This window comes from Macrotis lagotis, chromosome 4 (assembly GCF_037893015.1).
Source record: "Macrotis lagotis isolate mMagLag1 chromosome 4, bilby.v1.9.chrom.fasta, whole genome shotgun sequence".
Lineage (NCBI taxonomy): Eukaryota > Metazoa > Chordata > Mammalia > Peramelemorphia > Peramelidae > Macrotis > Macrotis lagotis.
This window is the reverse complement of record NC_133661.1, coordinates 54,083,211-54,107,988: the sequence shown is the minus strand read 5'-3', so window position 1 is coordinate 54,107,988 and position 24,778 is coordinate 54,083,211. Positions and strand designations below refer to the sequence as shown.

The following is a 24,778-nucleotide window of genomic DNA, read 5'->3' as shown; positions in this document are numbered from 1 at the left end:
GAGACCAAGATGACCAGGCAGTCTCAGTGAGCTAGAAATAGCCACTTTGCCTAGAGCAAAAAAATATATGAGGAGGAAACATGTGAAACTTAGGAGGCCCTCTAGAGCAGGACTGGGGAAGGCTCAGTGCTTCTGGAGTACCATGTCAAAGCTTCCCTGAGGCTTCCCTGGAATATTTACAACCTGAGTTGTAGTGGACTAGGGGGGGACAAATCCCAGCCAGTCATTTTTCCCATACATCTCAGGGAGTATCTGCGGCAGCTTGAGCTCACAGCAATAGTCGCTTGACCACAGTATCTATGACATCCAGTACTGGGCCACTCGGAAGCTCTACAGGGGGTTCTGCTTCTTGGTCTGTGTTGGGGAGAAACTTCCCTATTCACAACTTCCTAAGCTTCTTTGAGGACCTTCCCATTTTCATCTTTACTAGCATTCATTCAAGTTTACCCTAAGTTTAGGGTAAATGCAGAGTTGTCCAAGTAAAATTAGCTTCCCAGAATCCCTCTAGACTCCATAGTCTTGTTGGACTTTGTACAGAGATTTGACTCCCCTATCTTTAGGGAGTACGACTTAATCCAGGGGAAAATGACAATTTCTTCACATTCCCCCACCCTCCCCAACCTGCCCCCAGGTTTCAAAACTCTCCATGATCATCCCCTTTCGAGTGGTTGCTGGGGAATGGGGGCATGAGTTAGTGCTTTTGAAAGGGAGATGAGACTGATTTGGGGACTTCAGACAGCAAATGGATAAAGTAGGCCACTTGCATCGATGAGTACCCTTCGGACTAATGGGTTCACAGAACTAATCTCTGTCTTTTATTCAAGTGTAATCATTGAAAGGAACTTGACTCTCTAACTTAAGGTTTTTACCTTTCTGAATGTTTAGAAGCCTGGAATTCAGTGTTCTCCAAAATCCACCTACTCAGGCTTATCTCATATAGCTTCTCCTTCATCTAGCAAATAAACATTGAGGCCCCATCCAGACCCTGGGTTAGATGATAGGAGATATAGATATAAAGGGTGAAACTCCACTTCTAGCATCATAGTTCCCATAAAAAGTCTTTGTTAAATTCTCTTTATCTGGCCCTCTTTTGGACACCAGACTGGAAAAAAGGCCCTGCCCTCTAGGAATGTTCCAGGGTAAAGAGGGGAAAATTCAGTAAATGTCCACCTCACTGTTGGACTGCTGCACAAATAGAAATTTGGAGCCTTGACATTAGAAACGTGCCCATGTGAAAAGGGATGAACTCTGGGCCAGGACTGTGGTAGGCAGCAAGGATACAAGTACATGGATTTTTACAGCTGACCAAACTGGGTAACTTTCCTGAACTTATGCTCCTCCTTCCTACTACTATTTTTGTGGTGCCTGGAAGGGAGTGGGCTTTCTCCTTATCATCATCTCTGATCCACCCTCTTTCATATCTTTGTCTCACTCTGATGGTAGTGCTGCTTTTACAGCTGAGAGTAATACTGCAGGGGGACACTGCAGGGACAAGGGTTTCTGAAATCCCTTCCAGTTGGGAAACTCAGACTTATCCTTGAGATTCCTTAGTCTTTTCCCTTGGAGACTGGGGGGGGGGATGTTAATTCTCCAACCCATGGTCATACTAAGAATTCTCATATCCAGTTCTTTGTTAGATTGTCCCTTCCCTCCTGCCTATCAGGTTATTAGCTTCAAGAGAAGAACAGGTCTGAAGCTTAGTGTCTTTCATAGGTAGTGATCAGGCCCACAAGACTGGGAGATGCCCTATGAGGTGCCCTAACTAGGTTGGAGACCTTCAAGAATTCCTCTCTCTATTCCTGGTCCCTTACTTTCCCTTACTGTGTTTTCCCAATCACACCCTGCTGTGTTAATCCTTATTTCTATGTGTTTTTTTCTTTTTTGTCTCATTTCATTACAAGGAAACTTCAAACGTGAGGAGAAAGCCTTTGGAAACCAGGCACCGTTGTTCCAGCTCCTCTTCCCTCTCTGTCATCCATGACCCTTCTATGTTCCTCCCCAGTCCCCAGATCCTCCCTCCCCAGCCACAGCTCCTGCCCCCTGATGTCCTGATGCCCACCATGGCAGGGGAGCCCCATAGACCCCCAGGTAACTCTTGAGTCTCAGCTCCTGTTCAAGGAATAACTATTCTGCTGGGGGCTTTTCTGAACTGGCTACATTGGAATCATGAGGTGGGAATGGAATTTGGGATACGGGCTCCTTTTTGGAGATTTAAGTGTCAGATTTGTGATTAGATCATTTCTGGGCTAGAGGAAAGGACAAGGGATAGGATTGTGTGAAAGATAGGAAGAACAGAGGAAATGTGTTTCTCAGAACTTTTTCTCCCTACTCTGTGCAGGATTTGATTAATGGGAAAGACTGGGAGACACTAGAGATGGGTTGAAAATACTAAATTTGCCATCACCTTTATCCAGATAGATTAAGACGGCTTTAAATTATGCCTCATCTTTGTGGGAAAGTGACCCCTCTAGAGTTCCTGTCCTAGCCTCTGGAATAGGAGTTTAAATCTCTTCCTTAGGTCCCCCAGTGGCCTACATGAGCTCCATTAAGTATGGTGGGTCAGACTTTTGGATGACCAAAAAGAATTCATGAGTAGTTTGCAAGGGGTCACATCACAGTTTGAACTGTCTAAGCATAGCTCATTTATCATAAACCACAGGATTCTGAAGACATTTGTACCATTAAATATGGACTTCCTGTGGGCAACTCCAACTTCCAGTTCCTAGAATCACTCCATATTGTTTTCACTGCAAGGTCCCCTCATGACTAGTTCCTTGGACTCTATTTCCAACCCTAGGACCTTTCCATGCCCTGAGGCTATGGTATAAATGGAGAGAGAAGTATGACAAGGGTATCATTAATATTTTACTAGTAGAAAAACTGGGCTCTCTGGATAAGAACACACACATTAACTCAGCTGCTTCCACCCAGCATGGTGGAATCAATGTGTACTGAGTGGTTCCTAAATACAGAGCCCGAAATGAAATGGAGGAAGAAGGCACTCTCATTGTCTACAAGGTGCCTAGAATATAGGTCACTGACAAAATAGATATATACCATATAGGATAAAGACACAAAAACCCTCAATGGGAACAATAATGAGGATAAGGGTTAGGGATGGTCAAACGGGAAGGAGTAGATTAGGCCTACATGGGAGGTACTCAGTTGTGATTTTTTTTTAAATTTCTTTAGGAACTTCAAGGAATATCCAACAGTTTCTGGCTGTGTGTGACAGGAGTGAAGCTTCCCGAGGGGCCAGATACCTAGGGGGGAACCTGAACTACAAGAGCCTCCCACGCCCCTCAAGAGCTGATTCCTCCTGGGGCCCAGTGCCAGAGACCAACCAGCATTCTGAGACTAGAGCCTCAAGCACCTCAGGGCTCTGGCCCCAGTTGGCCAGCACTGCCACACTGCCAGACAGAAACAAGGGGCACCAGGGTCCATGTGTCCAGCTGTGGGGGAGACCGACTCATTCACATTCACATTCACACTTTGCCGTGGCTTGCTATCCATCATCATTGCCCAGCACTCTTTCTATGCCCCTGGAAATAATACAGAGTTCCAATATTATGCCTAGTTCCTCCCGGGCCCTGGGACCCAGAAGAGTGGACATACCCCCTGATGACGATTGGAGGAAGAACACTTATGCCCCTCAACCTGGACATAGGAGAACAGGAGGAAATGAGCCTGTTTTTGCCCCCTCAGATATCCATCAAAGGGGCCTGACCTGGGCTGCAGCCTCCCACCACAGTAGGTGGTGAGGGGCTCTTGACTCTTTGTGGCTTTTTTCCTCTCACATTAATGTGCCATGTCAGAGCTGGTCCCCAAATACTGTTGTCATGCTGTGCCAGGTTCATAACAGGATAGACCTGTATCCTCAGTGGTTCTGTAATCTCAACACCAGGCTGATGGAATCCCAGCTTAAATTCTCCTTGAAAAAAATGGGCAGCTGCTTTAGGATGGGGTGCTGCCAAAGAATAATTTTGACTTAATTGTAGCCTTAGAGTCACTTAGATTTTTAAAGGTCAATCCATGACATGTCATTTTCTCAAGTCCCTATCCCCTGCTGCAATCCCATTCCCTGTCCTTAAACCTGCTCCCATGTTCATATTCTCTGATTCTGTAGTCCTTTTCTCTAACTTCCCTAGAATCCTTTTGCTCCCCTCCCCCCCCAATTTCTCCAGACACATATGGTTGAATAGTTTCTATCTTTGTCTTGTATCTGGACAAGATCAGAAGGGAGCCTACCTAGTGAAGGAGCCAGCCTCTGCGACTCCCCACTAACCCGCACCCTCTCCCTATGGAGGGAGAATACACTGGAGCTGCCAGCACATACACTTCTACCCTTGCCTTCCTGCAGAAACACTAACCAAGTGAAGCACACTAATCCCTCTTCCAAGCAGCAGATCCATACTGCCACTCACTCACTTGCCATTGTAAACACTCAGAATAAGTTGAAGTATTTTAGGGCAAAACATAACTGTTTTTGTAAAGTATTTTTGAATAAATCTGAGAGTTCTATTTAACACCTTGGCTGCACGTACCACATTTTCGTTTTTGTCCCAAAGGGATCCTGGGCAATCAAGAGCTCCCATTTATCTCTAGGTTCTACCAATGGGAGACAGCCCAATTGCTGGGGAGAGGGTTAAAAAGATCCACATGAAGGGAAGTTGGGAATAAATCTGTGAGGGCATAGGAGAGTTCAGAAATTGAATCTCATTTGGAAGGGACCATAGTGGTCATCTAGTTCATTTCATAACAAAGAATTCCCTCTACAAAATAGCTGACCAAAGGTTGTCCACTTGAAGGGGGGGGGGGGGAAGGGAATGAATGACCCCCCCTACACTGACACACCTATATCATCTCTTGAAATAGTTCATTCCACTTTTGAAGAGCTCCAGTTGGTAGGTAATTTCCTTGTGTCAATCCTCCATCAGCCTCTTGACAGTTTTTACCCATTATTCTTTTTTTAATTGGGGCCAAGCAGAAAAAAAATCTAATTTCTAAATTACAGCCCTTAAAATATGAGAAGGTTGATTCCATTGATGGCAGGTCTCGTGCATGCCTTCTCTAAACACCCCTTGTTCCTTCAGGTCGTCTTCATACAACATGAAGTCCTTGGTCATTTTCCTTTTCCTCTTCCCAAGGTCCATCCTAAAACGTGCCCTAAAATGATCACTACTCTGCTAAAGGCAGAGTAGAGCAAGATTCTTGCTTAATCTGGGCCATAACGCTTCTCAATGCAGCTTCAAATGATTTGCTTTCAACTGGTGCATCACATTATGTTGGGCTTGCAAATCTTCAGACTCCTGACCAGCCACATCCTCACAATCTTGTACTGGCTCAGTTCATTTTTGAACCCTGACATCTATTCCTGTTTCATCTTGTGTGACTTGGTTCAATGTTGTAGCCTGAAAAAAATATTTTTGAATCCTGATTTAGTGGAGTGTTCAGTCTCCCATCTCACCCCCCCCAACTTTGTATTATCTGCAGATAAGTATCCATTGTATCACATAGCTGCCCTGCAGAATATTAAAATATGCAACAATAAATAGCATATGTTTACTAAGAACCATGTGCCAGACACTTTTCCTAAGGGCAGCAGTTACAAAGAAAGGTTAAAAGCCTGTCCCTCCTCTCAAACTCAGACTAATGGGAGAGACAACATTCAAGTAATGTACAACTAGAATAAATTGGAAGTCTCAAAGAGAGGACACTGGAAAAGACTTCATAGAAAAAAGCAGGACTTTAGCTAAGACTTGATGGAAGGTTTCCTGGAGTCAGAACTGAGGGAGAACATTCCAGGCAGGGGATAGCTAGGGTAAATGCTCAGTCTGGCCTTGCAGGAAGGCCAATCTGTCTGGTCTTATAGTATGTGCAGGGAAAAAAAAAGTGGTGAAGAAGCTGCAAAGGGATTAAGGGGTGAGGTTATGAAAGTCTGAAAGTCAAAAGGATTTTTATATTTGATCCTGGAGGGATTATTGAATGGGGGACAATTTGATCAGTGTATTTTAAGAAAATCATGTTGAAACTGAGTGGAGTATGAACTGAAATGGGGAGAGATGTACAAGTCAATTATAATAGTTTAGACCCAAAGTGATGAGGACTGGACTAGTTTGGTGACAGGGTCAGAGGACAGAGGGGGGAATATACTATAGGACATATGGCTGGACCATTGACTGTGTGTGGGACAGTTCAGAGAGTGAGAAGTTGAAGATGACACCACCACCTAGGATTATAGTGGTACTCTTTATAGGAACAGAGAAGCTTTGAAAGAGAGGCAAGTTTGGGAGAAGAGACTGACTTCAGTTTTGGATGAGTTTAAAATGTCTACAGAATATTAAATTTGAGGTGTCTAATAGGCATTTGTCAGTGCAAGACTAGAGGATAGAGTAGGGCTGGGTAAGCAGATTGGAGCATCATCTATCTAGAGATGATCACTGAAACCATGGTAGCTGATGAGATCAAGTGAAATAATATAAAGGGAGAAGAAAGGAGGGCCTGGGACATAGGACCCCCATGGTTAACAAGTGTGATCCCACAAAGAATCAGACAAATAAGAGGGGGACAAGAAGAGAGCAGTGTCACAAAAACAGGAAGAATATTAAGAGAGCCACAGTGTCAAAAGCTTCTTGAGAGTTCAAGGATGAGGACTGAGAAAAGGCCATTAGACTTGGCAATCATTAATGTCAGCTTCAATTGAATGAAGGCAAAATCCATACTGTAGAATTAAGAGGTGGAGCACACTTCTCAACATTAGCCACAAAAGGAGGAGATACATAGGATGATAACTCTTGGGGATGGGTAGATCAAGTGAGGGTTTTTGTGGATAAGGGAGATAAATGTTTACATGTTTGTGGAAGTAAAGCCCAAAGACCTAAAGAAGGCAGTCAGAAGAAACCATGAAGCCTGGAAGAGCTTTTCCATCAGTAACAACCTCTAAATTTTTTTCATGAGATCTCTCAATGATTCCATCCCACCATCCATGAGACTCTTATGCCACTTGCAACTAAAGATACTTAACCCTTTTGCTTAATAACTAGCATTGGCACTTGGAGTTAGGAACGATAGCTTCAAGTCAGTTCTTACTAGAGGAGAGCCTCAGTTTTGTCATGTGTAATGGATAATACTTGTACTATTAGGCTATTGTGAGGAAAACATTTTTCAGATATTTTAAAGGACAAGATATTTTAGCTCTACCCTGTCCTCTTGCTCTATTGTTCTACTGAAGATTTTACCCCACTAAACTCTTGCCACCTACTCCTTTCATCATACTTCTAGTCATTTTTCAGGTGTGTCCTACTCTTCATGACTGTATTTGAAGTTTTCTTGGCAGAGATAGTACAGTGATTCACTATTTCCTTCTCCAGCTCATTTTACAGATGAGGAAACTGAGGCAAGCAAGGTAAAGTGACTTGACCAGGGTCATACAGCTAGGCGGTATCTGGTCAAATCTGAATTCAGGAAAATGAGTTTTCCTGATTCCAAGCCACTTTGCCACCTCGCTGCCCATTTATTTACTGCTAAGGTAAACTGGAGGCATTCACAAAGCCAGGCAGACTAGGTTGATACTATCCATTCAGCTGGGCCCTCACTGCAGCACGACAATCTTCATTTCCCTTGTTTCCCACTCACCCTAGTTGTTCTAAAACACTTCATGCCTCTTCAAACCTCCCACAGCTCCCCACTCAATGGAACCTTGTCTCATATTTCATTTGGAGGGGGAAGAAAGGTATTTGTTAAGAGCACCCTCTTCTCTTTTCATCTTCAGTTCACATTGCTCAGGGGCATTTTTTCATCTTTTTCTTTACACTTGTATCATGAGATAGTGTGCTGTCTTGCCAAGGCAGATCCTCTTCATGCGTAAGTAATCCCATTCAGATCCATCTTCTCCAGCAGATTTCACCCTCCATCATTCCTCCTTCACCAAGCTTCAACGGATCTTTGTCTACTAAGAAACAGTCTGATGCCTCCTCACTCCTTCCCTATCCCTCCCCCCCATAATATTGATAATAAGTACAACTTATGAACAAATGACTAGTCTTCCTAAAAAAACAAACCAAAAAACAGATCTGAGCATGAGAAAAGCCAACTATTTAACCCTCCCCCCAAACCATCCTTATTTACATCTCTTAGTTGTGATGGATAAAAGAGGAACATCTTCACTACCATCATTTAACATATTTCCAGGGTTCAAGATACTTAATTAAGATCTGTATCATTTCCCCTTCCTTAGTCCAAACCAGAGAGTGAGTTTGGTCTTTTATTATTCATTCCTGTTAGACTTTGGACCCTTTGCCCTCTACAAGACAACTCCTGGCCCTAAATTCTAGCACATCAATAAAATCTTATTTGAGACTCAGTATGATGTATTAAGAGCACCAACTGCCAGAGAGCTTTGTTCTAAATTCTGTCTCCTGGACTTACTATTTGGGAGAGTTGAGGCAGAAAAAAGATGAAGTTTTGGTCAGAAGACCTGAGTTTGAATCCCAGCTACTTAATACTAATTACCTTGGAATCTACCTCTCCCCACCTTAGTTTTGTAAAATGGTGATGATACCTGTTGAACCTACCTGAAAGGATTTTGGAGAGAACTGTACATAATTTTCAAAGTTGTAAAAAACAAAATTAAAAGCTCCATTTTTCAAAATTACTAGTAGGGATTGTTCATCACAAGCAGCTGCTGACCCATTTTGTCAAATATTGGATATAGGAGTATCTACTATGAATTTGCTTTATGATACTAGAATCCCATTAATTCATTCTAAAATCTTCATTCTTTTAAGGGTTTTCTAAATGCTTGAAAGAAAACAAGCCAAAAACACAAATAGATCCTACAGAGCTCATTGACAACACTTAGATAGGGTCAAAGTACAATATGTTCAACCGTGGCTGATGAGAGTAGCGAGTAAGGCTGTATCACAGGTTAGGCCTCTAGTTTCCACAGGAAGATAAGAACATCCCCAAATCTGCATCTTTCACATTTTTTTGAGCTACTGCAGTGCTCTTCTGCTCACTGGGTATATTGTCTTCTTTTATGCAGGTACAGTATGTTGAGTGGTCCTGCGCCACTGTCTCCCCATGTTTCACTTTACTTGAGTTCTCTATAAAACGACTTTTGGGTAAATGCATTCATTAATGCAGTAGAGTCTGAATGCTTGACGGTTCATTTTGAGAAAGGAGCTCAGCGTGCGGCACCCTATCTTGCCTGGTGATCTTTGGGGTCTTCCTAAGGCGGGTCTAAGGCCGACTGTTCGGGTTTCACCTGCCTACCCCAATGGAATCAGACTTTCGGTCTGGCAGGCATCTAAGCTTCTCCTTTCCCACACCTTCCCCTCGGAGCCTCCCAGACCCTGCGCCGCTGTGGCAGTACGTGTTCAGCCTCATCCTCTATGTGTCTGCCCCTGGACAGTGCCCGGCCGAGGCTGGTAGGCCGGTCCACAGCGTTACCATTTGCTCCATTGGTTGTAACTGGTGAGCCGCGTCTATAGAGATGGTGGAGCTGGCGGAGAGTGTTTCCTTGGGGCTGACTGGCAGGCCCCAGCGGGCACGAGCAGCGGAGTCCAGCCCCCGTGCTGCCCAGAAGCGGGGCAGCGGCCCTCCCTCTCCTTTGGTCTTGGCTTGTGGCTGTCCACAGCCGATCCTGAGGCCATTCTGGTCCGCACCGGGGAGCCCTCCTAAGAGGTAAAGGCCCCGCCGGGCTCGGACGCACCCCGGCTGTTACCGGAGGCGGGAAGCAAAGCAACAGGCTGGGTCCTCGGGTCCGCCAGGCCTGCGTGTGCGGCCGGGCCCGGGCTCCGCCCCGCCCCCTCTGGGGCCCGCTCGCGCCGTGGGGGCGGGGCCTCCCGCGCGCCCCGCCCCCCCTGCGTTCGGCGGGGACTTTCCCCCCGCTCCCTCGCCGCGGCCCGGCCCGGCCCGCTGTTTTCCTCTTCTCCCGCGGCCGGCACTTTCGCCCCGGCCCCTGGCAGGCGCCCGGCCCCCGCCCCCGCCCGCGCGGTGCACGCCGGTCGCCTCCGCCGCGCTGGGAGGAGAGAGGCTCCGCCATGTTCCCCGGCGGCGCCGCCGCTCGGCCCTGCTAGCCGCCCCCGCCCCCGACCCCGCCCGGCCCCCGAGCCGAGCCCAGCCGCGGGCCGAGCATGGCCGCCCCGGACCCGGCGCGGACGCCGCCGCCGCCGCCCCCGCCCGGGGCCGACCGCGTCGTCAAAGGTGAGAGCCGAGGAAGCCCCGGGAGCGGGCGCCGCGGCGGAGGGAGCGGGCGCCCCGGCGGGGCCGGAAGGGCGGCCGCTGCCCGGCCGGACCCCCCCCCCCCCGCCGCCCCGGGGCCGCCTCCCGGGCGCGGCGCCGGCTGCGGCGGGCGGGCCTAGCGGGGGCCGAGGCCGGAGCTGTCCGTGGGCCTCCGGAGGCGGCGCCGCGGGCCCCGCCGCCCCTGCCCCCGGGGTGCCCGCCCCGGGGGTGCCCGCCCGGGCCGCCGGAAGCCCGCAAAGCCCCGCGCCCCGCCGCCCTGCGGGGAAGGAGCGGAGGGGCCCGCGCTCCGCGCCGCCTTCCCCTGGCCTTGCGGCGCTGGGCCAGGCTTTCAAATCCCGACAGATAGCGGCCGCCTTCCGGCCCTTGGGTGTCCAGACCCCGCTTTGTTCACTTGCACTTGGGCTTATGCTGTCCCGAACCCCCAATTGTGGATTTCTGCACCTGTGTGCGAGGCAGATAGGAACAGATAGTGCCCGTGTGCATGAGCAGTTCCATCCGAGGGTCATTTTCTCCCTAGTTGAGCCGGAGCATCCACCTGATTTAGTTTTAGATGTAGAGATGCCAGGAGGGGCCCTCAAAGCCCCGCCATCAAAGGCTGGAAAAGTTAGAAGGAGCTATTGAAGGCCTTTTTGGAGTGAGTAACCCTGAGGTCCTCAAGAGCATAATTCCTCCTGTCTTCTGGGTGGTCAGAGCTTTCACCTGCAGGAAACCAGTATCCTGACCCAGATAGAGTCTTAATGAAGGCCCGCTCCAACTCAGCTAACAGTCTCTTTTTATATTCAGCTAGGGATTTTGGTTGACTTTATCCATACCCCTAAAGAAGAAGCAGACAGCCTAGGATTTGACAAGGTGAGGCACAGTGAGCTACTGCTTAATTTTCTGTCTGCCTGCTCACTGTTGTCCCTAGGCTCTCTGACAAGGATATTAGATTAGGGCACTTACATTCTTGCAGCCTGGATTGGCGTTTTCCTTAGGCTTCCTTTGTATGGATCGTCATGCTTTCTATTTTCTGCCTGTATCATGGAAGTCAGAATTGTTAAAGTTTATTGTGTGACTGAGAGAATTGATTTTATAATTTCTGCTCTTTCTCCTTTCATTGAAATGAAAAGTACCGTTGACATGGAGCAGAGAACTTTTGGATTAAGAACATAGGAAATATCACTTCTGCAAGGAATTTCATTGTCTGTCTAAAGAATACTGAATCTTAGCTGCTCATCTGTGTCCCTTCCGTGACAACTGTCATTTTTTTTCATGGTTTTTCTTAGTCTGATTTAAGGCTACTGTTCAAAAGATACTAGTTAACTTTCTTGATGTTCTGTTTCTCGAACATATCGAATATCTCACTATACTACAGTTCACTAAGGACCTCAGTCTTAAAGAAAGGGTCAAAAAACTTTTACAATTTTTCATCTTCGTGTTTTCATTAATTATTATAGCTTCATGATGTATTTGATGTTATGGGGCAGCAAAGCTAAAGAGAAGAGTTTAAAATTCCATTTACGTTCCTATTTTCCATTTGTAATCTTATTTCTTTTAAGACTTAGAATTTGTGTTGATTTTGACAACCAGAGAAGATAATATCAAATGAACTAGAACCTGTTCTCATTCTTTTTCTAACTTATCACACCATCTAACTTAAGAATATTCTTTTAAAATATTTTTCCCATGTTATGTATTCTGTTTTTTTTAACAGTATCTATTCAGCATTCCTGCAGATTTTTTCTTTTTTTTCCTACAAATTCTGATTTTAGATATAAATGTCATGGTCATTTGAGAATGGTAGATGCACATTATGATTAATATAGTACTTTATAATTGAAAAATAGCTAATCCAAATATCCTCACTCATAGTTACTATGTTGATTAGTATTATAGTGTCAGCTCTTTAACAGCAGGGATTGTTTCATTCTTTATATTTCTGCTGGGCACACAGAAGGCACCTAATAAATGCTTGCTTGTTGCTTGACTGTTAATTTTCAAAATCAGGAGGACTGTATTTGGTGATTGTACAACTTTTGAAAGTTATAGCAATGTCTGTATCTTAATGCTAGATGTGCAAGAAAAAGATTTGACATGAAGTGTAAGAGTACGAGATTCTACTATGAAGCAGGTAGAACTGAAAAGAATGCGCCTCTGTAATTTGTAGTGATTGATTGTGGGTTATCCCCCCTGACCTTTCTGTCCCTGGCTAATTAAAGCAGTTGCTGCACTGATCCCATTAAGGAAAGCTTAAGCTACTTGCTAAGATCAAATTCCTCTTTCTATAGAAAACTAATATAGACCAATTGGGTGAGAATATAGATAACTCCTCATTTAGCAGTTCTGTTAAATAATTACTTCTTCCAGTAATCAAGAAACAGGAAAGAAGAACACAGAAAAAAATAAAATAAGGCCAATTCTGTATAATGAGGGATATGAGGACTTGAGTGCATTTCTGCTTTACACCTGCTGTACCATTGTTGATTAGGTCTTTCAAACATTAGACATTAGTTACCTTTTTATTATCCTCTATCTCCTCACAAAACACAAGGAAAATGTTGGATTTTATCCTGATTATCTAATATTTTTTCTGTCCACTTTGTGCTTTTATAAGCAGGGGCTTATAAATATTTATGAAATATTCATTCTAGAATGGTTTCATCAGTTCTGACTTTGAAGTATGATCTCCTCATCTTGAGGCTCTTAGCTAGGGTATCTTGAAACTTGGGTTGGAGCCCTAGCACTGGCTTTACTCTCTCCAGAAACCAAAGTGAGTCTCTTAGCCCCTGTCAATACCCTCATCGATAGAATGGGAGTGAGTACTTCACAAAGTTGTGAATAAAAATTATTTTGTGATGTCTGGATCAATTACTCATAACTGTTTCAGTTCTTTGACTATATTCAGTAGTTGAATTGAAAGTGAATGGTAATGAAACTTCTTTATCTGTTTTATCCAAACCTTATGAGCAATAAACTGATATCACAACCTCATTTTTCATTTCATTTTCTACTTGCCATGATGATGGCCTAAATTTTGTTCTCTGTATTTTCTGAATTAGGACTATCTATGTTTTCTGATTTGACCCACCACAAATTTATGTTACTTAATTTCTACTGGGCCATCACTGCAGCAAGACAAACATCCTACTCCTCCTTGATTGTTTGCTATTCCTCTTGACTCTAGCAAATTGTTCCTACTATCATCTCCACTGTCTTCCACCTCTCCGCATCTACTAGCTCCTTCTCTTCTGCCTACAGATACAACCACATCTCCCCTCCATCCTTAAAAAAAACAAAAAAAAACCTTGTGCCTGTTATGACCATTCCCACTAGCTATTAGTTCATATCTCTCCTCCCTTTCAAGTCTAAACTCTGAGAAAGCCAACTACAGTTGGGGTTTCCACTTCCTCTTACTCTTCTAAACCCTGTGTAACCTCATCATTCAGCTGAAACTGCCCTCTCCAAAATTATTTCTTATTGACAAGTCTAATGACTTTTCCTCATTTTTAAACCTACAGCATTTGACATCTTTACTTGTCTTCTAGATAGTCTCTCCTCTCTCTCAGTTTTTGGGTCACTTGTCTCTGGTTCTCCTCCTCTCTAACTTACTGCTCCCTAGTGTCCATGATGATTCTTTAGTTATTTCATGCCCTCTAATGGTGCCTGGCTGCCCTGAGTCCCCTTCTTCAGCTTCAGGGGTTTCAACTCTATCTCTAGAGAGCTCAGGATCACCACATATAGGCACCTGTCTTTCTCTCTTATTCATGTGGCCTGCCCCCTCCTCTCTGCTGCATTGCATCACACACATATACAACATATACACACATATAGACATTTTGTACTGGATCTCCCATAGTATCTCAAACTTAACAAGTCCAAAAATAGGTCTCAACTTTCCTGCAAAACCCTCCTTCCTTTTGAATTTTGCAACACCATCCTGCAAATCACCCCGGATTTTCATCTTGACTCCTTCCTCTTACCCCCATGTATCCAGTCTGTTGCCAGATCTTGTTTCCCCATCCTCACAATGCATCCCATATAGAGAGATCAACTTTCACACTCGTTACCTCTTTTCCTGTTTCCTCCAGGATCCTACTTAACTTCTTTATTGGGTATTTCTTTGGAAGGGGTTTTTTTTAGGGTTTTTTTTGCAAGGCAAATGGAGTTAAGTGACTTGCCCAAGGCCACACAGCTAGGTAATTATTAAGTGTCTGAGACCGGATTTCCGGCCAGTGCTTTATCCACTGCAACACCTAGCCACCTCTTCTATTGGGTATTTCAAGCTCATCTTAACCTGGCCCCCTTTGCACCTTGCTCTGAACTGCCCATACTCCACAATTCTGCTTAAATCCTATCTTCAACTAGGAAAGGCCTAGTTCCCCTTTCAGATCACCTTATAGCAGCTTATATGTCTCTAAAAAGCCTCTTTTCAAAGGTAGGGACTATGGCTTTGGGGTAATTTGGGGTCCTTGCTGTCTCTGCTGTTTTGCAAAGCCTGGCATAACAGATGCTTGTCGATTGACTTTGACTGCAAGTATGTATTGTTTTTAAAAAGTTATTTGCCTATGATTCTTTTGACTTTTGTAGCAGGCAGCATTGTTTTATAACATTGAAGTCACTCAACAGGCTTCTCTCGTGCTCTTAGCTAAACCAAAATTGTTATTTTCATATGACCTGACAGGTGCCTAGGTTCTGCTCATTTAGGTGCGTCTTTCTGAATCAGTTTTAAATGTTCATTTTTATTTCAAAACTCATTTTTGACCCTGATTTTTAAAATCTGAAGTAAACAAACCTTAGAAAGGATTTTCTTTTCTATCCCCATTGAAACATTAACCCAGTTAAAATAAGCCCTGAGAATGTGTGTAAGAAATAATGAGAGAACTCTGTGATAAAGATGCAAAAGAAGAATCATAACTGTTAAGTAAGTGGGAAGATCCTCAGGTTCTGTGCCTATTGACAGAATGGGCCAGAGCTTTAAGAGGTCTCAAAAAGTAAAATCTTGATTTCCTAAATGAGATCAATACCTGTACTTTATTTTGTTTCTAATTTCATGGCCTCATTTTATTATAGAAATATAAAAAGAAATTAGACATAATATTGTTAATATGTCTAGGTACATATTCTCTAAATAGGCAGTTGTCTGATTAATCTATTTAATTTTGTAATATGAATCAGTGAACAACTTTTATTGAACTTTTACTGTGTGCAAAAGATAATGGCACTAAGAGGGGGACAACACACTATAAAGATAGCTCCTATCCTTAAGGGGCTTATTATATCTAGTTAAAGATTCAAGGCATAAATACATGGAAAATGACTTAAATAGTGCAAAAGGTCGCTCAAGTCTAGGATTAATTGCCAAATGAGAGGAATAGAAAAGATTTCAGAAGAGATAGAAATCATCCCAGAGTTTGTGCTTACAAAAGATTTTGTAGCAAATGTGGAACTTGAGCTGGGCTTTAAAGGATGGGTAGAATACGGATAGATTGAAGAGAATGGACGGAATGGTATGGGAAAACACCAATGGAAACCTTATTCACGTTCTAGGATTAGCACGGTTCAACATTTTCCTTGGAGCAAGGTTTTCTATTTGGGAATAGTAGGTGATGTGCCTTGATGGATGGTTGTGGAGCTCATCAGATTGTACATGGCCTTTGATGTTAGACCAGAAGAAAAAATTAAGTTTGTGAAACATTTTTGGTGTGGATGAGTGACAGAATTTGTGGTTTAGGAAGATTAATTAGGTAGACAGTTTGTTAGATGCATTAGATAGGAGAGAGACAGTAAGTAATTACATTAGAGTAGACTGGGTGTTCAGAAGGACCTGAACTAATATTGTAGGTAGCTGTGAAAATGGAAAGGAAGAAATAGATGCAAGGAACACTGCAGAGGACGTAGGACTTTGTATGACTTTGGGATGAGAAGGAGGATTAAAAGATGATGAGAAATGACTGTGGCTTTCTTTGTAAGGTCCCAGGTGTGCTGTTAAAAATTGTATTTTGAACAGAATACAACCTCAGCAGATCTTGTTATTGAATATTTATGAGCTGATCAGGTTTATAAGTGTAGCTTCCTAACTCAAACTAGTTCCATTCTAATAGTTTGATGAGAACATTGAATCCCATTTCAGTTTGAGTAACTTGTATTTTGGAGGTGTTCAACCTTTTAATTTTTATTAACATTTCTATCAAATGTTAACATCTCTACCAAAAAATAATTTTGTTTTTTAAGAATCATATTATTTTAACTTGTATATTATAAAGCATTTGAAATTTTTAATTCTATGTGTATTGTTTAATTTTTAGTTGGAAAAATAATTTACAACAATTTTTATTTTGCTCAAATAAAGCTAAATTTGCATATAGAGAGAACAAAATGTATTTCCTTGGGCCTTGTTCCAGTTCCTGACAGCAACAATGGGAATAAACGGATTTGCAGTGAAAAGAAAATAAGTACCTTCAGGATTTCTGTCTTGATGAATCTCATAAGGAAAATCAAGAGGGATTAGTGATTTCAAATTATTTTAGAGGTGGTTAACATTTCACTATCAAATTTCATCTTACATTCTTAAAAATGTTGTATTCTACATTTGTTTTTACCAAGTCAAGTTTTTTTTTCTTCAGCGACAGATCATATTATCCCACTTTTCCCTTCTAGGACCTTTCCCACCTAGCCACTTATCCATTTTTGTAATACAGTCTATTCTTATTTAGTCCCATCTACTTTGAGTTGATTCTCTTTTGAATATAGTATTCATCCTAAATTAATTTTTAAAACCATTTTTGTACTATAGCATCTTTTCTAACCAATCTCAGTAGTACCAAACACAGCTTGAGACCCCTTAATAAGCAAAAAAACAAACAAACCCCAACACCCCCCCCCAAAAAAAAAACCTCTGAGCAGCAAAAATTAGATGTAACAATACATTTCACTTTGCTCTTGGAACTCTAGTCCTTCATTCAATGACTATTTGATTTTACTTTAAATATAATTCTGAAAAATTTTATTTGGTTTTCTGAGAACATGAACAAATAGAAGTTCAAGTGAAAGAAGAAATAGAAAAATTGGAAAAAGAAGATAAAAAACTTTAGCATGGTAATCAGAACCCATTTATTATAGGGACAAAGGGCCATATATAATTAAGTTAATTAAACAATGTATATATGTGCATTTCATTGTGTGCTGGGGAAGGGGGAAATAGTTCTTTCCCTCAAAGAGCTTAATTCTACTGAGTGCAAGATAATTTGAGGAGTGAAAGGAAAGTTAGTACTGGGAGATACTGGAAGAGCTTAATTTAAGAGGTGAATCTTGAAGGAAGCTAGAGATTTTAAATGGTAAAGGGGAGGAAGCACCAGAAAGTGCTGCCTAGCATACCATGACTAGGCCAAAGAGTCTCAAATTGAGAGTCTCTGAGGGGGCAAATCTGGAAAGTCAAAAGTATTTTTATAATAATGCTAAGATGTTATTTGCCTTATATTTCTCTCTTTTATTTGAAATATTGTATGCTAGGCAGCACTTTCTAAAGCTGGAGAAGGTGTTCCTGGAGGAGAGCAAGGGCACTACTTAAAAGGGTTCACCTTGGCAAGAAGGACTGAGGGAATCATGGAGGGTGTTACTAGCAGTGTCATTACCCATTTATGTTTATAGTCTTTGAAAAAATGTTTTCCTTTTTTCACTCTTGTAAAAAATTGCAGCTGTCCCTTTCCCTCCAACACACCGCTTAACATCTGAAGAAGTATTTGATCTGGATGGGATACCAAGGGTTGATGTTTTAAAGAATCACTTGGTAAAAGAAGGTCGGGTCGATGAAGAAATTGCTCTTAGAATTATTAATGAGGGTGCAGCCATCCTTCGGAGAGAGAAAACCATGATAGAAGTAGAAGCTCCAATTACAGGTAATGGTACTATTTTCAACTTTAATTTCATTATTAGACAGATATTTAACTGAATGTAGTGAAATTTTTTTTACCTTAAATGCCATTTGTTTTACATTGACATTGAAATTAATTTTCTTTTCTGGAAAACTGGCATCATATTTAAGGAAATAATGTAAAAGTAAAAGGTGTACTCTAAAATAGATGACTCTTATCAAAGTCTCTTTCTTCTGCCAGTCATATGTTCCTACGAAAGTTTTCAGGGAGTGTGATATAACTGGATTTAGAGTCAAAAGTCTTGGTTTCTAATCTCGTTTCCATTTTCTGTGAAGCAATAAGCATCTATTAGGCACCTACTGTGCGCCACATATTGAGCTAGAGATTTAAGTATCAAGAATGAAATGGGAATCTTTATTTATATAGCATTACTATGTGCCAGGCAATGTTCCAGCTCTTTTTATAGATATTATCTCATTTGATCCTTAAAACAATTTCCGCAAAGTAGGTGCTGTTGGTATCCCCCATTTTACAGTTGAGTGGGGCCAGATTTCCAGGGCTGGTCTTCCTGACTCCAGGCCTAGTGTATCTACTGTGGAAATGTACTATATAATCCACTGTGAAAAATGTACAATTATACAGAAGAGAATTTGGGAGAGAAGACTGTAGTAGTTTAGGGGGACCAGGAAAGGGTTCCTGTAGCCAGTGGTCCATGAACTGTGTCTTAAAAGCAAAAAGGAACTCAGTGACATGTAAGTAAAGCAGTTGGACAGAGCTGGGATTGGCACCTCAATCCATGGCTCTTTTTGTTGTACTTTTGCTGCCCCCCCCCCAGGAGAAGATAATTTTAATTTCACTGTTTTTTTTTTATCTCAAAAGAAGAACTTGTCTATGTTTTCTTTAAGAGGAACTTCCTGGGAAATAGATGATACATTGAGGTGGACAATTCTGTGACTCCCTACAAACCTCATGGAGTAGTTCCATGTTTCTGTTACCTGATTTCTATATGTTTAATCTTGTGAGCAGATGACAACAGCCACCCTTATAACCTCCATAGGCCCAGCCTGAATTCTTCGTGAGGCTTCTCTTATTTCTTGCAATTTCTAAATTCTACTATACAGGGAAAATTAACACTGACAGGTTTCCATTTTTTTCCCCTTCCTCTTCTTAATTTGTTGTCTGTGATTGTCATCTCGTTCCAGTGTGCGGTGACATCCATGGCCAGTTTTTTGATCTCATGAAGCTGTTTGAAGTGGGAGGATCCCCTGCTAACACAAGATACCTCTTCCTTGGCGATTATGTGGACAGAGGTTATTTTAGCATAGAGGTATATAACCAGATATAAATGTTGATTTTGCCAAAGGTGTTGCTCCAGAAATTTCCACTTAACTTCTAGGAGAAAGTCCTTCCAAAATATTTATGAATTGATTTTTTTATACCATTCCTTATCCTGAATTTTGGTTTGGTAAAAGTCATCAATTTAATCTCTCACACATCAAAATTTGCTTCTCTGCTCTTAGTGTTAGTTTATATTTTTCTGAATGGAAATTATGAGCAATCTGTTGCCCTTAAGGAATTAATGTTCAGCACTCTGATTCTGGTTTCTTGAATTATTGTGAGCTATTGATCAGAAATAGAAGATTGTCTCAATAGCTATTCAATGGATTGATTTTGAGTAAGATATGTTACTTTTATTTAATAAGATACATTTATGTAAGTCTTAAGGGTTTACAAAACACTCTGCTCACAATTGATCCTATGAGGTAAGTAGAGTGTGGAATTGGACACTCAGAAAAATTATTTGTTTATTAAGCTTCACAATCAGAACTTGAACACAGATTTCTGGATTTTCTGCCATAATATACACCCGGAATATGGATCTCCTTGAACAATATAGTTATTATTTGGACTTTGATCATTCCCTCTGGTAGTTAAGGTTTTCTTGATGCATCTGATTTTATATTATGTTAATTCATTATGAAAAGTGTAGCAAGCACATTTCTAGGGAGAAATTCCTAGATAGCAGGTTTTGATCTGTTAATAATTTTCAGGACTTAATCTGGTAGATTGTCAAGCTAGGTGCCACTGATGTTGCCTCACCCTAAAGATTGCCAGGTTTCCCAAAATGCAGTTGGTAGCAGTGGAAGCCATCCCACCCCCACCCCCCCATCCCCTTTTAAACCAGGACTTTATCACTTTCTCTCCCTTTAATCCTGAATGATCTTAATGCTTCAGAGAAATAGAGAGTAGTTCATTTTTACAAAAACTTTAGGGGACCCCCCTTCCCTGAAAGTGGTGGAATATATTTAACTGCCTCAGAAAGCTCCAGTGAGGTAATTGGAGATTGGAGTGTGTCTGTGTATGTGTCTGTGTGTGGGGAGGTGTAGCCACGTGTGTGCACACTCATTTTTCATTAGAGGGTTTCAAAGCTGACTCATGCCTGTATGTTGTTAGAAAAGTTAGATGCAAGGAACCAAAACAAACATTCTATATGGTATTGATGGTCTTATGATTTTGAAGTTACACTTTTTTTAAGTGAACAAAATGTGTCTTTACACATTTTTGAGGTAATTTGGGCTTTTAACATAATATTTATTATTTGTTTCCTTGCATGTGATTTTATAGCTGTTTTCCTTTCCATCTGATTAATGAAGAGACTGCTTTTCCCAACCAGTTGTGTTTAATAAAATCTACTCAAATAAATCAGATGGCATAATCACACATTATGCCATAAATAAATATTTTTCCTATATGTAGTTAACTTAGTTGAAAATATATTTTAAAGTAAAAACTTTTTTGCCCCCCCCCCCCATTAATTTAGATAGATAGTAAATGCCCACCTCATTCAAGACATTCATTGTTCTGGGTAAAGAATATATACAAGACATAATTTCTTCTCTGTATTAGTTTACATTCATTCCAAAAGAGGAGACAGCAGGCGCACTTATTTGAACAATGAACAAACTGTAGCCCTTTCTAGACCTAATCACTGGATAATGAGTAAGAGTAAAAGAGGCGGAGCTTAGTAATGTTCATTTGACAGTGAGTAATTGTTTTAGTAAATATTGTACAAAAATACTGATCAGAAACATTTTATTTTACAGTGTGTCTTGTATTTATGGGTCCTGAAGATTCTTTACCCAAGCACATTATTTCTTTTGAGAGGCAACCATGAATGCAGACATCTTACTGAATATTTCACCTTTAAGCAGGAATGTGAGTACTTCCAGAGTTGTATTTCATTTCTCCTCTGTAAGTCACTTGGGTGATGATACTTAGGAAGACTTTTTCAAAACTTCACAGAATTGCAGTTCAGAGGTGTTCAAATTAGGATTCTAAAGAGATCTAAAGGATTTATTGAGTTTTGCTCCAAAGTTTCTGTATTAAATTTTTAAAAAAATTTCATGTGCTTAGGAATAATTCATTTAAAATTATTTTTGAGAAAAAAAAACAAAACACAACCCTGAAGAATAAACTTAAGCCCATTTTTGGTTGAATCTTCATATTCTTCCCTCATATTTCTAGAGGGAAATATGCCTTAAAAAACATTGCCCATCCTGAAGAGTATCAATTACTTTTTTTTAGGTTTGTTTTTTTTTTTCAAGGCAAATGGGATTAAGTGGCTTGTCCAAGGCCACACAGCTAGGTAATTATTAAGTGTCTGAGGCCAGATTTGAACTCAGGTACTCCTGACTCCAGGGCCGGTGCTCTATCCATTGCGCCACCTAGCCGCCTCAAGAGTATCAACCTTCTACATAGTTTAAGTGGATTGAAATTGCTACCAGTCTATAAAATTTTCCCTATTTCTTCCCACATAAAATAATAATTATACATCCAATGCTTATAAAGACCTTTCTAAGAAAGGGCAGTTATTTTTTCCCCTCTGATCTGGACCACCTATCTGGGTATGTATTGTTTCTTCTCAGAAGGATAAGTTCTTTGAGGTCAGGGACTATTTATTTTTTATATTTCCAGTTCTGAGCACAGTGCCTGACATAATAGACACTTTCATTATGCTCATTGAACCTGTGCTTCCTCTTCAGCTGAATATTTGCAGCTTAGAGAATTATGTGGTTCACTCAAGAGGTTATATATGTATCTTTCTGGTCAGCATAGGGAGAGTGTTTCTGAGGCAGAGCCAATCTGACTGTGAAGGTCTAATAGCCTTTATGAGCAGTTAGGGTTTAGGATTTACATGCTTATTTTTTAGATCTGGCCCAGGTTTTCTCAGAATTTATATATGTTCATATTCTTTTTCATAACTTCTTGCTAATTCACAACAAATGCGAAAGTCTTTGAAAAGAAAACTACAGGGGAAAAGTCTTTTTTACCAGATTACTAATGCACTTCAGTTATCTTTCAAATTCTCCTTCTTGACCCTAGGAAACAATAAACCATAGTTTCTATATAATATCTCCTTGGAATTATATATGTTATACATGTGATATTAAATTATAATTTGCTTTAGGAAGATTCTTTGTCATCCTATAGCTTTTCTTTTTCTAATTGACTTTTCCCCTTTCATGAATGCTTTAGTGGAAAGATGGAAGCAAATCTTTCTATGCCCCTGCAGACTATAAAGATGATTTTTTTTTTTTACTTTTTTGCAAGGCAATGGGGTTAAGTGGCTTGCCCAAGTCCACACGGCTAGGTAATAGATGATTTTTTTTTTTAAACAAACTACCTATTTGAAAATTGTATTGCTTCTTCAGTTTGTTGAAATTCAGTTTGATCATCTGTCTTGCCTCTGACAATGTAGTGGTCAGTGATGTTTAGAATAAAAATTTTTTAAACTATTTTGTGTTCATTATGGGTCTAAACTCATAGTTTATAGAACGGTAAAGTGTGGAGCCATGTGCAAGTTTTGCCTTATGTTGACTTTTTAATGTGAAGATAAAATATTTTGCCTGAATGTAACCTATAACATTTTGCTGACATTTCTTGGTTATTTTAGGGAAAGAAATTGGTCTTATTTTATTTGTCACTTTACATAGCATGTCTTTAAAATGATTAGGTAGTAATTTAATTCTCTACTTATTTCTCTTTATCCTCTGAAGGTAAAATTAAATATTCAGAAAGAGTCTATGAAGCTTGTATGGAAGCTTTTGATAGCCTGCCTCTTGCTGCACTTTTAAACCAACAGTTTCTTTGTGTTCATGGTGGACTTTCACCTGAAATACACACACTGGATGATATTAGGAGAGTAAGTATAAAAATTCTTTAATTCCAAGTTTGGGGTAAAACAGACCTTCTTAGTATAGTTTCTTCTGTTTTCTTTAAAAAACAAAAACAACCAAATTCAAACTTATTTTCATAGCTTAGATTTGTTATGGTAAAATGCTTTTGTTAATGTCTTAACAGTGTTCGATAGTACAAACACTGTACATAGCATTCAGGGTGGGTCAAACTTGCCCATGACCATCCTCTCCTCAGCGTTTGATGAGTTCTTTCTTTCTCTTTTCTTCTTTCTTTCTTTCTTTTTTTCTTTCTCCTACAGTTAGATAGATTTAAAGAACCTCCTGCCTTTGGACCAATGTGTGACTTGCTATGGTCTGATCCTTCAGAAGACTTTGGAAATGAAAAATCACAGGAACACTTTAGTCACAATACAGTTCGAGGATGCTCTTATTTTTATAAGTAAGGGGAAAAACCCAGGAATACATCACATTTTAGACGTTAAAATGCCGTACTCTTCAAAAAACAAAGTGTTGCTTTACTTACAGTTCTTTTCTTTTCACAGCTATCCAGCAGTGTGTGAATTTTTGCAAAACAATAATTTGTTATCGATTATTAGAGCTCATGAAGCTCAAGATGCAGGGTAAGAATTGTGCTTCCCTTAACCAAATTAACACCTTAAATACAAAATCAAACTTAGTAACCATGATTGATGCTTTACGATGCATATTAAGCTATTTGTTTTGCAGCTATAGAATGTACAGAAAAAGTCAAACTACAGGGTTCCCTTCATTAATAACAATTTTTTCGGCACCTAATTACTTAGATGTCTACAATAATAAAGGTAAGATGTTATTGATAAAAAAATTGTTAAACAACTTAGAATTTTAAATGGCTTATTTTTTTTAAAAATGAAATAGAGAAAAGGTACTGTCTGAAATCATAATCATCTTTTACTGAAATTTCACAAACTGCTACAGGATATAAGGGGGGGGAGTAATTAGGAGGAAAGAATGAAAAATGTGAATCATATGTAAAATCTGTTCCAGCACCAGACACCCCAGAACACTCCGGATCCTGTGAATTAAGTAGCTTGAGCACAAGCCAGATCAGGATTTTCTGGAATTCCCTGTTGAATCATGTTTTACATTTTGGTTCAAAGAATTTTATTGTTTCCATCAAGTTGCTGCTGCTTGGATTTTTCATTTCTTGTCTATTTGATTTACATTGACTCACTCTTTAGCTACCATCCATCTAGTTTTTAACAATGTCTGATGTAGGTCTTTTTCCTTCTCCCAGGCCTCCACTCTCATCCCTGACTGGCAGACATTTCCCTTCACTCCGCCTTTTTTTCTCCCACTTTGTTTTTTTTCTTCATTCTACTTCTCTGTCTTGATTCCATTGTCATGGTTGCTCCCACTCCTGAATATCTGCCCATCTGCAGTGCTTAGGTTTGTGGCAAGTTGAGCATGTAAGCCCAATGGCAGATAACGACAGCGTATCTTAAT

At 40.9% G+C, this 24,778-nt stretch overlaps 2 protein-coding genes across 9 annotated transcripts in view; both read left to right on the top strand.

Annotated features, from left to right (window-relative positions):
* Positions 1-5,777, top strand: part of USP54 (ubiquitin specific peptidase 54) — a 130,226-nt gene extending 124,449 nt beyond the window's left edge. For 6 of the 7 annotated variants that reach the window (XM_074232840.1, XM_074232841.1, XM_074232844.1 and 3 more), the window contains exons 22-23: positions 1,902-2,088; positions 3,193-5,775. In XM_074232840.1, coding sequence (XP_074088941.1) covers positions 1,902-2,088; positions 3,193-3,761 — 756 coding nt within the window. In that variant the 3' untranslated portion in view covers positions 3,762-5,775. Of the gene's footprint in view, positions 1-1,901; positions 2,089-3,192 lie in introns of all 7 variants that reach the window. The other variant, XM_074232846.1, reaches the window with a different exon arrangement.
* A 4,324-nt stretch (positions 5,778-10,101) lies between these two features.
* PPP3CB (protein phosphatase 3 catalytic subunit beta) overlaps positions 10,102-24,778 on the top strand; it is a 45,241-nt gene continuing 30,564 nt past the window's right edge. The window contains exons 1-8 of one of the 2 annotated variants that reach the window (XM_074232837.1): positions 10,102-10,206; positions 17,919-18,119; positions 19,298-19,422; positions 21,200-21,311; positions 23,153-23,298; positions 23,593-23,732; positions 23,836-23,913; positions 24,020-24,114. In XM_074232837.1, coding sequence (XP_074088938.1) covers positions 10,137-10,206; positions 17,919-18,119; positions 19,298-19,422; positions 21,200-21,311; positions 23,153-23,298; positions 23,593-23,732; positions 23,836-23,913; positions 24,020-24,114 — 967 coding nt within the window. In that variant the 5' untranslated portion in view covers positions 10,102-10,136. The remainder of the gene's footprint in view (positions 10,207-17,918; positions 18,120-19,297; positions 19,423-21,199; positions 21,312-23,152; positions 23,299-23,592; positions 23,733-23,835; positions 23,914-24,019; positions 24,115-24,778) is intronic. The other variant, XM_074232838.1, reaches the window with a different exon arrangement.